General features: G+C 40.5%; 1 protein-coding gene across 2 annotated transcripts in view; it reads left to right on the top strand.

The window, feature by feature from the left end:
- Positions 1–13979, top strand: part of LOC109910680 (testicular spindle-associated protein SHCBP1L-like) — an 80552-nt gene that overhangs the window by 7254 nt on the left and 59319 nt on the right. For both annotated transcript variants that reach the window (XM_048602106.1, XM_048602107.1), the window contains exons 2-4: positions 4995–5144; positions 12903–13117; positions 13211–13297. In XM_048602106.1, coding sequence (XP_048458063.1) covers positions 4995–5144; positions 12903–13117; positions 13211–13297 — 452 coding nt within the window. The remainder of the gene's footprint in view (positions 1–4994; positions 5145–12902; positions 13118–13210; positions 13298–13979) is intronic.

Below are 13979 nucleotides of genomic sequence, written 5' to 3'. Positions count from 1 at the left end.
CATCGTAGGAGCAGAAAGGCTGACGTTTCGGGCCTAGACCCTTCTTTCTTAGACCCTTCTTCAGAAAGAAGGGTCTTCTTTCTGATGAAGGGTCTAGGCCCGAAACGTCAGCCTTTCTGCTCCTATGATGCTGCTTGGCCTGCTGTGCACCTTGTCTCATATTATTAAGCTGGAGAGGGTTTAGAAGAGACTCACCAGGATGTTGATGGGATTGAAGGGTTTGAGTTAGAAGGAGAGGCTGGATAGGATGGGACCTTTTTCCACTATAGCGTAGGAGTTTGAGGGGTGGCCTTACAGAAGTTTATACAATCATAAGGGGTATAGATAAGATGAATGGCAGGTGTCTTTTCCCTAGGGTGAGGGATTTCAAGACTAAGGGGCATATTTTAAGGTGAGAGGAGAAAGATTTAAAAAAGACATTAGGGCTGTTTTTTTTTTTACACAGAGTGGTTCGTGTATGGAATGAACTTCCAGAGGAAGTGTTGGATGTGGGTACAAATGCAACATTTAAAAGCTAATTGGGTAAGTAATGAGTAAGAAATGTTTGGTGGGATATGCACCAAAAGCAGGCAAGTGAGACTGTTTAGTTTGGGATTATGGTCAGCATGGACTAGTTGGACTGAAGGGTCTGTTTCCATGCTGTATGACTCTATAACAGAGAAGTGCTGCCTGTGTTCAAAGTAGTCTTTGTGATACAGGCTGCAAACCAAGCTCCGGGCCATTCTTGAATGCAATTGCTGTGCGTGTTAGTGCACTCATGTTCCTTGTTTTGTACTTTCCTAATGAGGTCAAGTTTGTTTCAAGAGGCTGGCCAAGATAATACAGTTGTTTGAGCGTAAGAGTGTACTTCAGCCCCAAAACATCATCTTCATGAGTGATTATTTCAACCATTGTTCTGGAAAGAATATCTTACAATTGATACTTACCTTGTGCGTATTAAGTTTCATGTGAGAGTTTTATAAGTCTAAGCTCAAAGGCATTGTACATGAGATATTTTTGCTTACTCTTTTTTTTTTTTGTCCAGTAAGCAGTTAAAGGTTTATAATTGGTCTCAATCATGACTTTGATACTCAGAATGTAATCAGAAAATGTTTCAAAGGCCTATGTAACCACTAAAAGCCTCTTTCTCAACAATGCTGTACCAGATTTCTGTATCTCTTAAAGCGTAATGTATGGGCTTTTGCTATTTTGCCTGCTGTTCCTGAAAAAGAATTACCCCAATACCTGTGGCTGAAGCATCGACGGCAATACTCATGGTATAGAGCAGGTTGCAATGGATTAAGATATCAATGGAGATCAGCATGTTCTTAGTTTTAGAACATAAGAAATAGGAACAGAGTAGGCCATCTGGCCCGTTGAGCCTGCTCTGTAAGTCAGTAAGATCATGGCTGATCTTTTCATGGACTCTGGTCCACTTAACTGCCTGCTCACCAAAACCCTTAATTCCTTTGCTGTTCAAAAATCTATCCTTGTCTTAAAGGCATTCATTGAAATAGCCTCAACTGCTAAACTAGGCAGGGAATTCCACAGATTAACGACCGTTTGGGTGAAGAAGTTCCTCCTCAACTCAGTCCTAAATCTGTTGTCTCTTATTTTGAGGCAATGCCCCCTGATTCTAGTTTCACCCACCTTTGGGAACAACCTTACTCTTGTATCTTAGCTATTCCTTTCATAATTTTATATCTTTCTGTAAGATCCTCCCCATATTCTTCTAAATTCCATTGAGTATAGTCCCAGTCTACTCAATCTCTCCTCATAAACCAACCCTTTCAACCCCGGAATCAATCTAGTGAACCTCCTGTGATTGCAGTACATCCTTTTCCAAGTAAGGAGACCAAAACTGTACACAGTTTTCTGACAGGCCATCTGTTGCTGTGCAACCGAATAACGTTTGTAATTTCTTAGAGATTTTACAAGCATTCTGGTGTGGTAAAAATTTAGCAAATTGATGCTTGATACCCAGAAACCATTGTAGATTGTGCGCTGATTTGGGAGTTGGAAAATCTCTAACCACCTTGGTTTTCTGGGGATCACCATGTGAGCTGACGATTCATGCAAGCAATATGGCTAGGAAATGTAAGGCCTGCTGCTTGTAAACATTCAGGACATCATGTATTCTGTTTTAGAGCTGGGTAGTTTTAGCATGTAGTCCAGTAAACAATTTGAGATAATGTTGCTGAATGACACTTTTCACTGTATGTTAGTTCATGTACCCTGAGCAGGAGGTTGGGGGCAAAGTGTGCCTTCTTACTTATTAGGGAAGACTCCCAGTTATTGATGATGCATGTCTCCTCCACATAATGTGTGATCTTTGAATGTCATTTGGCACACAGTATCACTTTAACTGTACAGCATCTCTGTCTGCACACATCTTTAACTCAGGTGGTAAAATGTTAATCTATGCTGACTAGAGGGGATTTGTGGTTGGAAACTTTCTCCAAGTAGTTTCACTCAATAAGATTCAGTGATTTTTTTGAATACAGAAAAGCTGTCTGCTATGATTCGCAATGATTTCTCAGCATTTGAGGTATTTTCACGCCAAATTTGATGCCACATGATCAGATTTGTTTCCTTTTCTTTACGCAAATTTTGTTTTTTTTTTGTGAGTAAAATTAATAACAACTTCTTAGTTGTCCAAGTAAAACTTCGAATTCCTCATTCAAACTGAACTATACATCTAAAACAGCACTTAGAACAGCAGAATCTTTAACAGCTTTCAGTATTAGTATTACAACACCATCTTTACAATACAAAAAACCTTTTGGTCCCTTCCCTGAACGGATAGAATCTGCTTGAATGTTTAGTAATCATTTTCTTTTCATGGGTACTCATTTCAGATTCCTTCCCTTAGCTGCTAGTGGGCCTTTCTTGCTGTCATTGTTTCCTTCAAATCTTGTTTTCCCTATTATTGATTATGAAGGGCTTTTTGAGACTTAGTGTTTTGGGGCTTACTCTGGAGGAGCTTTCTATCCAGAGGTGTTTCCTTTACAGCAGCTGTTAAGCTCCATGGCTTTTCTGGCTGCTGGCTTCTCTTAAAGTTGAACCAATGATTACATTTATAAAAATATTTTTAAAACTTTTGTCTTCTCCAGATAACCTTAGGTCTGTTTCTTGATCTTCACTGCTGCCAAGATTTTCTAAGTAGCGAATCCCACTGATGCCACCATCTTTTATTGCCTGGTTTGATGCCACACTGTGAGTTTGGGTTTAAGACAGACTGTTCATGGAGAAGGCAAAGTCAAGAACTTTCGTCAGGCTTACACTTCGAAGTAACACTGTTTATTATACATTAATACTAAATACATGCATGATAGTCATAGATATATCAGACTCCAATCTTGTTGTTACGCTAATTAAGGACGAATCCACCCTTTATAGAATAGAATCCCTACTGTGTGGAAGCAGGCCATTCAGCCCATCAGGTCCATGCCAACCCTCTGAAGAGCATCCCACACAGACCTACCCCCATACTCTATCCCTGTAACCCTGCATTTGCTATGGCTACACCTAACCTGAATATTGTCCAGATCTTTTCCTGCAATTCAATAGAAACAGTCAAACTAAACAATCTTTAAAGTTTTCCCTTTAAAGTGTTTAATAGTATCCTTGGATACTTTGGGCAATTTAGTATGGCCAATCCACCTAATCTTTGGACTGTGGGAAGAAACCCATGCAGACATGGGGAGAATGTGCAAACTCTACACAGTCGTCCAAGGGTGGAATCGAACACAGGTCCCTGGTGCTGTCAGGTAGCAGTGCTAACCCCGAGCCACTGTGCCACCCCTATATGTGCTCATGTCCACATGCTCTCAAGACACTCTGGCGTTCTAGATTGTCTTTGTTGTAATCTAGTGTAACGTAGTCTAACTCTGCCCACTATTTGCATTCAGTATCCAGCTCCATGACATCATCACAAAGTTGCTCCATGGTCCTGAAATCCTTGCACACAGTGTGGCATGGAAGAACCGAAGAGTGCTAGTATTTTAGATAATGGAGGGCCACTATATAAAAAAACCAAAAATGATAACATTTTGCTTTAAAGATTGTTTAGTTTTACTGTTTCTATTGAATTGCAGGACAAGATCTGGACAATACCCAGCCTTGGCTGACAGGTGGCAAGTGACATTTGTGCCACACAAATGCCAAGCTATGACCATCACCAAGAAGAGACAATCTAACCACCACCCCTTGACATTCAATGGTGTTACCATCACTGAATCCCCCACTATCAACATCCTGAGGGTTATCATTGACCAGAACTCAACTGGACTCACCACATAAACACAGTGGCTACAAGAGCAGGCCAGAAGCGAGAAATACTGCGGCGAGTAACTCACCTCCTGACTCCTCAAAGCCTGTCCACTGTCTACAAGGCACAAGTCAGGAGTGTGATGGAATACTCCCTCCTTGCCTGGATGAGTGCAGCCCCAACAACACTGAAGAAGCTTGATACCATCCAGGACAAAGCAGCCCGCTTGATTGGCACTACATCCACAAGCATCCACTCCCTCCACCACTGACACTCTGTAGCAGCAGTGTGTACTGTCTACACGATGCACTGCAGAAATTCACCAAAGATCCTCAGACAACATCTTCCAAACCCATGAACACTCCCATTTAGAAGGACAAGGGCAGCAGACATATGGGAACACCACCACCTCCAAGTTCCCCTCCAAGTCACTCACCATCCTGACTTGGAAATATATCACTGTTTCTTCACTGTCGCTGGGTCAAAATTCTGGAATTCCCTCCCTAAGCAGCAATTTAAGATGGCAGCTCACCACCACCTTCTCAAGGGCAACTTGGGATGGGCAAGAAATGCTGGCCAGCCAGCGACACCCACATCCCACAAATCAATAGAAAAAAAAAATTACTTGTTAAATAGAGACAACAAGGTGCAGGGCTGGTTAAATAGATTGAATTTGTTAGGTAACTGCATGGTCATTTGTGTGGAATGAAACCTAAAACATTTTAATTGTTTTATTTTTACAAAGGCAGAAGAAGCAGATGAAGCAATGAGCAAGTACCTCACTGAAAAGCTTCGTGCAAGAAGTACATGGTTAGGAGTATGGAAAACAAATCCAGAGCTCTTTTTTGTAAAGTATGATGAAGGATCTATACCCTATGTTGGTGTCTTGGTTGAGGTAGGTTGCATAATGTAAACTGACAATTTTTGTTTGCTATGAATTATAGTGAATTCTAAAGCTAATTTTGTAAACATTTTGCAGTATTTTAATGGGTTTGCCTAGGAGTAAATGAGAACATATTATGATTGCATGCTTACCTTGTGATAAATCTGTCACTGACATTTAGCATTGCGAACACCTGTTAATACTTAGCTAGGAAAACCGTCTAAAGACAATCATATTTTTCCCTCTTCAACTTTCTTATCTGAAATTGTGTTTTAATTCCCCTACCAGCAACATTGTGATAGTTACCATTTACAAGAAACTTAACTGACGCTGAGAGTGGCAACAGGAGCAGGTCAGAGATGGAGAATTCTTCAGCATTAAATTTAACTCCTGACACTCAATGCATGCTCCCCATTTACGAGGCACAACAGTCAAGAATAAAAAGTCAAGAACAGAATAATCTTCACTTGCTCTGGATTAATACAGCTCCTAAAGTACTCAAGAAGCAACTGGCCCTCATCACCACCTTAAAACTCCCTCCATCACTTCCAGAGCCACTTTCTGGAAGCACAGTCCATCTAGTATACCTGTAATGTTGATAGGAATGGAATTCCAGGTTTTTGATCAGGAATGGCAATATAATTCCTAGTCAGGATGACGTATGACTTGGAGGGGATCTTGCATGTGGTGATGCTCCCATGTACCTTCTATACTTGTCCTTCTGGATTTGGAAGGTATTGTCAAACTAGGTTTGTTGTAGTGCGTGTTCTTTATTATAGACATAGCTACCATTGTGCACTAGTGATGGAGGGAGTGTTTAAGGTGGTGATGAGTGCCAGTTGCTTCTTGAATACTTTTGGAGCTGTATTCATCCACGGCAAGTGAAGATTATTCTGTTCTTGACTTTTTATTGTTGACTGTTGTGCCTCGTAAGTGGGGAACATGCATTGAGTGTCAGGAGTTAAATTACATGTTGAAGAATTCTCTGTCTCTGACCTGCTCTTGTTGCAACTATCAGTGTCAGTTAAGTTTCTGGTAAATGGTAACTATCACAATGTTGATGGTAGGGGAATTCCACAATGGTAATGCTGCTGAATGTCAAGGGAAATGGTTGATTCCTTCTTGTTGGAGATGGTCATTGCCTGGCAGATGTTTGGCATGTTACTTTTCACTTATTGATCCAGGACAAAGTCCCAAGTCCACATTGAGGACACTCTCCATTGTTTTGTGTGGCACTACCACATACCAAAAGTTAGGTATCAATCTAGTGAAGTGACAACATATATGAATGCTAAACAGTGAAACTGAAAAGTCGTCAATCTTAACTTTTTGTTCCTCTACTGAGCTGCAAGATCTGCTGTGTATTACCAGCGTGATTTTTTTTATATTGCAATATCTACAGAACTGTATGCACAGAATTAAGCAATCCCACAACCAACAAATCCGATCTAAGCTTTGCAGTAATACCACATTGAGTTATGAATGTTTGAGCAACAGTTCACCAAGTAATATTAAGAGGGGCTCTATAAACTTCTCCATTCTCATGATGGCAGAATCCAGCACATCAATGGAAAAGAAGAGGTGGAAACATCAGCAGCTAGCTTCGCCAAGAAATGCTAAATGGATGATGCATTGTGGCCATCTAAGATCCTCAGCATGATGAATGGTTGTTGTTAGCCAATTTACTCATTTGTTGAGACATCAAGAAGTGGCTTGAGTACACTGAGCAGCAAAAGCTATGGTCCTGACAACATTGCAGCTGTAGAACTCAAATCATGTACTCCAGAACAAGCTGTGTCAATAATCAAGCTATTCCAGTATCTGTAATATTGGCATCATTAAGCAAAGTATAAAAGTGCTGATGTGTCCAATTTACAAAAAAACAGGAAAAATCTAATATGGTCAATTGCCGCAACACTAGTCTTCTTTCAATCACCACGATTGTGCTGGAAGGACTTTTCGATAGTGCTGTCAGGAAGTATTTACTTAACTGTGATATGACCCCGCAGGTTCGGTTTGAATTCTGGCAGGACCACTGAGCTCCAAATATCATCGCAGCCTGAGTCTAAATATTGACAGAAACACATGCTTAGAGTTTAGCTCTTATTTTGAATGCACTTGACATCAAGGCAATATTTGACCTTTTCATTTGTACATGGGCATATGCACTCTGGCAAGGCCATCTTAATTGCCATCCCTAATTGCCCTTGAACAGCTCATATTGGGCCACTTTCCTAAACATCTGTAGTCCTTGTGATGCAGATACATCTCAGTGGGTTAAGGTAGTTCCAGGCCTCCGGTTCAGCAAGAACGAAGGAGAATAGCAATGTAGTGTTAAGTCACGATGGTATGTGACTTGGAAGGAAATTTGGAGATGGTTATGCTGTCATGCATCTGTTGCCTTTGTTTTTCTAGGTAATGTAGTTCATGGTTTTGGATTGTGTTGTCAATGTAGTCTTGGCAATTTGTTGCAGTGCATCTTATTGATGGTACACACTGTTACCACTATGCATTGGTGGTAAAGGAAATGAATGTTTAAGGTGGAAACATGGGGAACCAATCATGTGGGCTGCATTATCCTGGATGATATTGAGTTTCATGTATGAAGTTGAAGCTGAACTTATGTATGATGAGTGTAGAATATTCCATCGCATTTCTGACTTGTGCCTTGTAGATAGCAGACAATCTTTGGGGATTCATGAATTTGTCTCAGGATTCCCAGCCTTGAAGATTGGAGTCTTCTGCTCGGGCTGTGAGTGTGAGCTTGAACCAATTCTGGGGCAAGTCTCTGCTCTGAGAGGACAATGAAAGGGCCACTCAAACGTTATTATACACTTAAAATAACATTTGATTCATTGATGCTGCAGGCCAGATTAAAGACCTGCAACCTTGGCAGGATACCAGCTGCACTGTCAAAGTCAGTCAGTTCCACTATCAGGTGGAGAACGTGAGGGTGATACAATCTTGAGGCATTCAATGAAGTAAAGACTGACTTCAGTTATGAGGCCACACCTGTGGGGGAATGCTTTGAGTATTACAAATGAATTATAGACTTATGATTTTTCAATGATTTTTTGAGTGAAGTTTAATGAGGCAACACTAGACCTGAAAGGGCAGTGTCAGTGTTCTACATGCAGTTTTGATTGCCACATTGGGCTGAAGAGTGTGAATTCACTTAAATGCAAGTCACGATACAGAATAGGAAAGAAGCTTGGGAACTTGGATTTTTAAGAAAGGATAAATGATTCTGATAGAAGGTAACACGTACTACTGTCTGTTAAAAACACAGTGACGAAGATTGCAAGACATTGTCTGAAGGCTCCTGGAGCATGGAATTCTTTGTTTTATTTGTTTTAGTTATTTGAATTCTCACATAGCTTCCGAGTTCATACTATAAATCACCAAATACTTACAACATGAAGAATATTCCTTTCTCTAGGTGGTAGTTTAATCCACTGTATAGTTGTTGCCTGATCTCCTTTCCCTACATGTAGTTATAACAAGGAACAGCAGTTGGAACTTCCAGTAGTTTGCACTAGCCTTGCCTAGCCTATCGGATGACATTGGTTTCTGTATTACAACTGTGGAATTATTAACTTGAATCATATGGTAAAATCGTGAAAGTGTCAGCAATGTCTAGAGACTGCAGTTAAACTCAGAAATTCAGAAAGTTCCTTTCAGTATTCTGCACATTTCTGTGCTATTAGAGTCCTTCTAATTAATTAAATATCAGTGAACTGATGAGCAACTCCACTTTTACACTCATCATGTTGCTGTGGAAACCTGTAAAATGTTTACACCATGTTGTTTGTAGTGTAACTGAGATTTTGACTACACATCAAGTTCATAATAATTGTTAACTAGCCTCCACTGACCCTGAGAAAATAATTTTATATTGTTGAATGTCTATCTCCTCCATCATATTTTCAAATATTTTTTTAAAAAAAGTTTGTTTGTCTATAATATTTTAGCTTCTGCCTTAATTCATGTGTAAGTTGCAAATCATGTACTTCACTCACTGGAGTGTTTTAAAATAAAAAGTGAAGGGATTCAATGGTTTTTATTCCTGCTTTGCTGTCTAAGAAAAAAATCTTTATTGTGATTGATTGCTTGACCTGCTTGATGGCACCATTGTTGTTGAATGACTGGAGATTGCCTTGACTTGGCAGAAGGTTCATATTTACATCAAGAAAATGGAAATTCACATCACACGGATGGCTAGATGTTTGTTGATAGCTTGCTTCAAGAGTAGCAACAAGTCCCTTTGCTTTACCACTGACTGCAAGATCCAGCAGTTTGTTGATGCAACCTACCACAGAATCTTGTACAATGGCCAGAACAGTGGCTTCAATTTTCCCATTATTTAATTGGAGAAAATTTCTGCTTGCCCAATACTGGATGTCAGATAAGTAGATTGATAATTTTATAATGTTGGAGGAGTTAGGAGAGGTATGGATGGTTTTGGATGATCCTACCAAAAGGCAGCCTGTAGATGCGAAATAAAAATGTGCTTGGAAGACACCAGAAGTAACAGTATGAGAGTAGAAAAAAAAATACCATTGCAAGTGGTACTGTGGCTATGATCAGCCAAGTAACAATGGGACCAGCTGAAAGAACTTCCACCCAGCTGGATGATAGTAGAAAGGCATTGGTGTAGTGAACCACATCAAACTCTGCAGACTAATCAAGAAAAACAGTGAGACAACATTTATCCACTTAATGGATTGGACCTCAGGTAAAATAATTGCTGAGCAGCACATAGCAGTTAAGATGTGAACTGTATCTCCTAGTTTTATTTTCTGGCAATTTGAGACCCAACTGGATAGGTTATAGCCCACTCATGCGTGCAGTGTTTATTTCCTGAACTAACTGGAAACTTGGTGCTTTAGACCAATTTTTTAAAATGGCACCTTGCAGCAAAAACCTCAACAAATTGCTTTTATATAATTCCACTACCAAAGCACTTCATAGCATAATAGGGCAAACATTTACAACAGAACAAACAAAGGTATTAATACAAGTCTTTTTCTGGTCAGCTCTCAAACTGAGAAATGCACTTGCCACAAGGACAAACTGTTGTAAGAACTCGTGTGGAAGCTGTTGTGCTGCAACTACCACACTGTTCTGGCTGATCAGGAGACTCTCCCACTTTCACCGTTTGCCATAGGTATTTTGGAATGATTTAAAGATTGATAATGAACACGTGTGGCCATATCATGAGCATGCCTTCAGTAGCCATCAAGTGGGGCTTGACTCTGGAGCTTCTGCTGAGGACAGGGATGCTATCCACTGAACCTCAAGAGAAGATGTGAAGCTTGATTAAAGAGTTATGATTGAAGGGGTTCTTAACTAAGGAGAAAGAGGTCTGAAGAAAGAAGTCAAGAAGCAAAGGGAATTCCATGGCTTAGAGCTTGTGCAGCTAACGGCACAGCAAGCTTTAGTGGAGTGTCTAGATTTGCAGGAGTGCAGAACTTGATTCGGGGGCAGTGCAGAGCTAAAGGAGGTTACAAAAATTGAGGTTAAACAATGGAGGAATTGGAGAAAAAGGATGAGAATTTTTAGATCAAGGTTTACATGGTCTAGGATCCAATGTAGCTTTGCAGGCAGCATGATGACGGTTCATTAGGCCACCCAGGTTGATAGCGTTGTTAAGAAGGCGTACAGTATGCTAGGTTTTATTGGTAGAGGGATTGAGTTTCGGAGCCACGAGGTCATGTTGCAGCTGTACAAAACTCTGGTGCGGCCGCACTTGGAGTATTGCGTACAGTTCTGGTCACCGCATTATAGGAAGGATGTGGAAGCATTGGAAAGGGTGCAGAGGAGATTTACCAGGATGTTGCCTGGTATGGAGGGAAGGTCTTATGAGGAAAGGCTGAGGGTCTTGAGGCTGTTTTCGTTAGAGAGAAGAAGGTTAAGAGGTGACTTGATAGAGACATACAAGATGATCAGAGGATTAGATAGGGTGGACAGTGGGAGCCTTTTTCCTCGGATGGTGATGGCTAGCACGAGGGGACATAGCTTTAAATTGAGGGGTGATAGATATAGGACAGATGTCAGAGGTAGGTTCTTTACTCGGAGAGTAGTAAGGGCATGGAATGCCCTGCCTGCAAAAATAGTAGACTCACCCACTTTAAGGGCATTTAAATGGTCATTGGACAAACATATGGATGATAATGGAAAATTTAGGTTAGATGGGCTTCAGATTGGTTTCACAGGTGGGCGCAACATCGAGGGCCGAAGGGCCTGTACTGCGCTGTAATGTTCTATGTTCTATGTTCTATGATATAGGTTAGAAAATTGGCAGCAGAAATTGGAGCAGCTCAAGTTTACAAGGTGGAAGATGAGAGGTAATCCAGGAAAGCATTTGAACAATGTAGGTCACGGGCTGATGAGAGTTCTACTTACAATGGTGGAGGAAAGTTTTATATTACAGGGGCAGAAAAAATATTCTTTGTGATGGAGATGATATGGAGTCACTTCAGTAAATGTGAGCTTCAGCTGATTTGTAAATATAGGTGCATAGAATCCCAGTTGTTTTAATGCTACTTATATTTTCATCCTTATAGATTGTCTGCCTTAGATGCACTTTTCCTAATTGTTTGCAAGTTGTTCAGCCTTCATATAGAAAGCTTTTTTGCAGTCAGTTTGTTGTTCACTTTCTGATCTAGCATGGCTGGGAGCTACATAATATTATTGTTATGTTTTCAAATTCTTTCAGTTTACCACGGTTATCATTTTTTTTATTCTCGGGATATGGACATCTCTGGCCAGGCCGGCATTTATTGCCCTTCCAAAATTACCCTTGAGGAGGTTGTGGTGGGATGCCTTGTGAACTGTTGTTGCCCGTTTGCTTCATAAAGTGATGAGTATGGTTAGCAGGTACCGAAAAAGTGCAGAAGAGAGTGGGGCAGCAGCTTCCGAAGCAGCGCAGGAAAGAGGAGGAACAGCAATTTCTGAAACAGCATGCAAGACGGCAGGGACAACAGCCTCTGAAACAGTACGAGGGAGAGTAGGGCCAATAGCTTCTGAAGCAGCACAAGAGAGTGGGTGCAGAGGCTTCTGAAACATGGGGAGAGACTGCTGATAGCAGCTTCTGAAACAACATGTTTGACGACCCAAGGTGAATTTCTGCAGTGCACCTTGTAAATGGTGCTCACTACTACAACTGTATCTCAGTGGTGGATGAGTTGAATGCTTTTGGATATTGTGCAAGTCAGTCAGACTGATTTATACTTGATGTTGTCAAACAAGTGGGAGGAATTCCATTGCACAAATCACTTGTTTTTTGTAGTTGGTGGACAGGCTTTTGGGAGTCAGGAAGTGAGTTACTTGCTGCAGTATTTCTAGCCTCTGGCACGCTGTTGTACCCAAGGTGTTTATATGGCTAGCCTATTTCATATTCTGGTCAGTGGTAGCCCCGAAGATGTTGATAGTGGAGCATTCTGTGCTGGTAATAGTATTGAATGTTGATGGTTGGATTCTATCCTGTTGGAGATGATCAATGCCTGGTAAATGCTATTTTCCACCAAGCTTTAATATTATTCAGGTCTTGCTGTGTCTATGTTAATGGAAATGCTTTACATACAGGAGGGGATATTATCTGATCATGCAGAATTAAAAATATTGAAGCAATAATGTTTGCAAGTATTTTACCTTGTGGGCTGACGGTCGTATAATTTTTTTTATATATGGAGCTCATAGGTTTTAAGTTAATGATGAAGATCCTAGTAATTGTGAACTGTTTTTTGTCTTGGCTTTAATGTTTTGTAGGTCACATGCAGGCCTCGACAAAGCCAATCTTCTCATTTGCGAGCTACAGTATCAATCATAGAACCATATTCTTCTAATATCGCTAATCTGCCAAGAGAACTTGTTGAGGAAGTTTTGGACGAGCTAGATCACTGTGTTCCATTGTTGGAAGTTTATCCAATAGATGATCAGGATTCTGCTGTATGTGGTATTGCTCAAGCTCTGGAAAATGTTAGGTAAATACAAAAACAAACTTTTCTACATTTAATAACCATGTCAGTTTCCATGGATCGTTAACTCCATTTATGCTTTTATTACAAATTTTTCAGGTTCTTTTATGACTTTCTGTGGAGAGACTGGGATGATGAGGAAGGCTGTGAAAATTACACTGCACTTATAGAAGAACGTATACGTTTGTAAGCCAGTTCTATAAAATTTTCTAAAAATATAGCAACTAATGATGGTGAAAAAAGCAAAAAAATGAGAAAAGCTCAATGCTTTATTGTTCATGTATATACAAGAATGAAGAAATTGAACTGTTTTTGGAATAATCCCAGACATGGGGTCTCACGTGTGTAGAGGGCAGAAGTACTTATGTAGTTTGCCACTTAAAATGGTTCCGGCTGCAGTGAAGACCCTAGTCTCCACTTTAGAAGCTGTACTGAAGAGGCTTGGAGCTGGCTTGGAAGCTCCTTCATAACAGCTCACCACAATTTTTATTGATGGCCAAGAACCTGTTACCACACACTTCTTTGACTGTTTGCGAGGAGTGTAACAACAATGCTGACATGGCAGAAAGAAGGACAGGTGACAATTTCACTTCTTGGTATGAGAATCAATACAAATCCCCACTGTCATTCAGTAAGAATGCCTAGTTATGCATCAGCCAGTGCTGCTTTTCCTTTCTCATCTTTTTTTCACAGTCAAGGTACAGGGTCGGTTTCCTTCCTTGGATTGCTCGATTCTATTGATGAAGGGAGAGTAGAATTCTAACCTCAAACAGTCCAGATATTTAATGAGATAACAAGCTGTAGAGCTGGATGAACACAGCAGGCCAAGCAGCATCAGAGGAACAGGAAAGCTGACGTTTCAGGCCCA

The sequence above is a fragment of the Rhincodon typus genome, chromosome 10 (assembly GCF_021869965.1).
Source record: "Rhincodon typus isolate 14 chromosome 10, sRhiTyp1.1, whole genome shotgun sequence".
Taxonomy (NCBI): domain Eukaryota; kingdom Metazoa; phylum Chordata; class Chondrichthyes; order Orectolobiformes; family Rhincodontidae; genus Rhincodon; species Rhincodon typus.
This window is presented reverse-complemented; position numbering and strand designations above follow the sequence as displayed.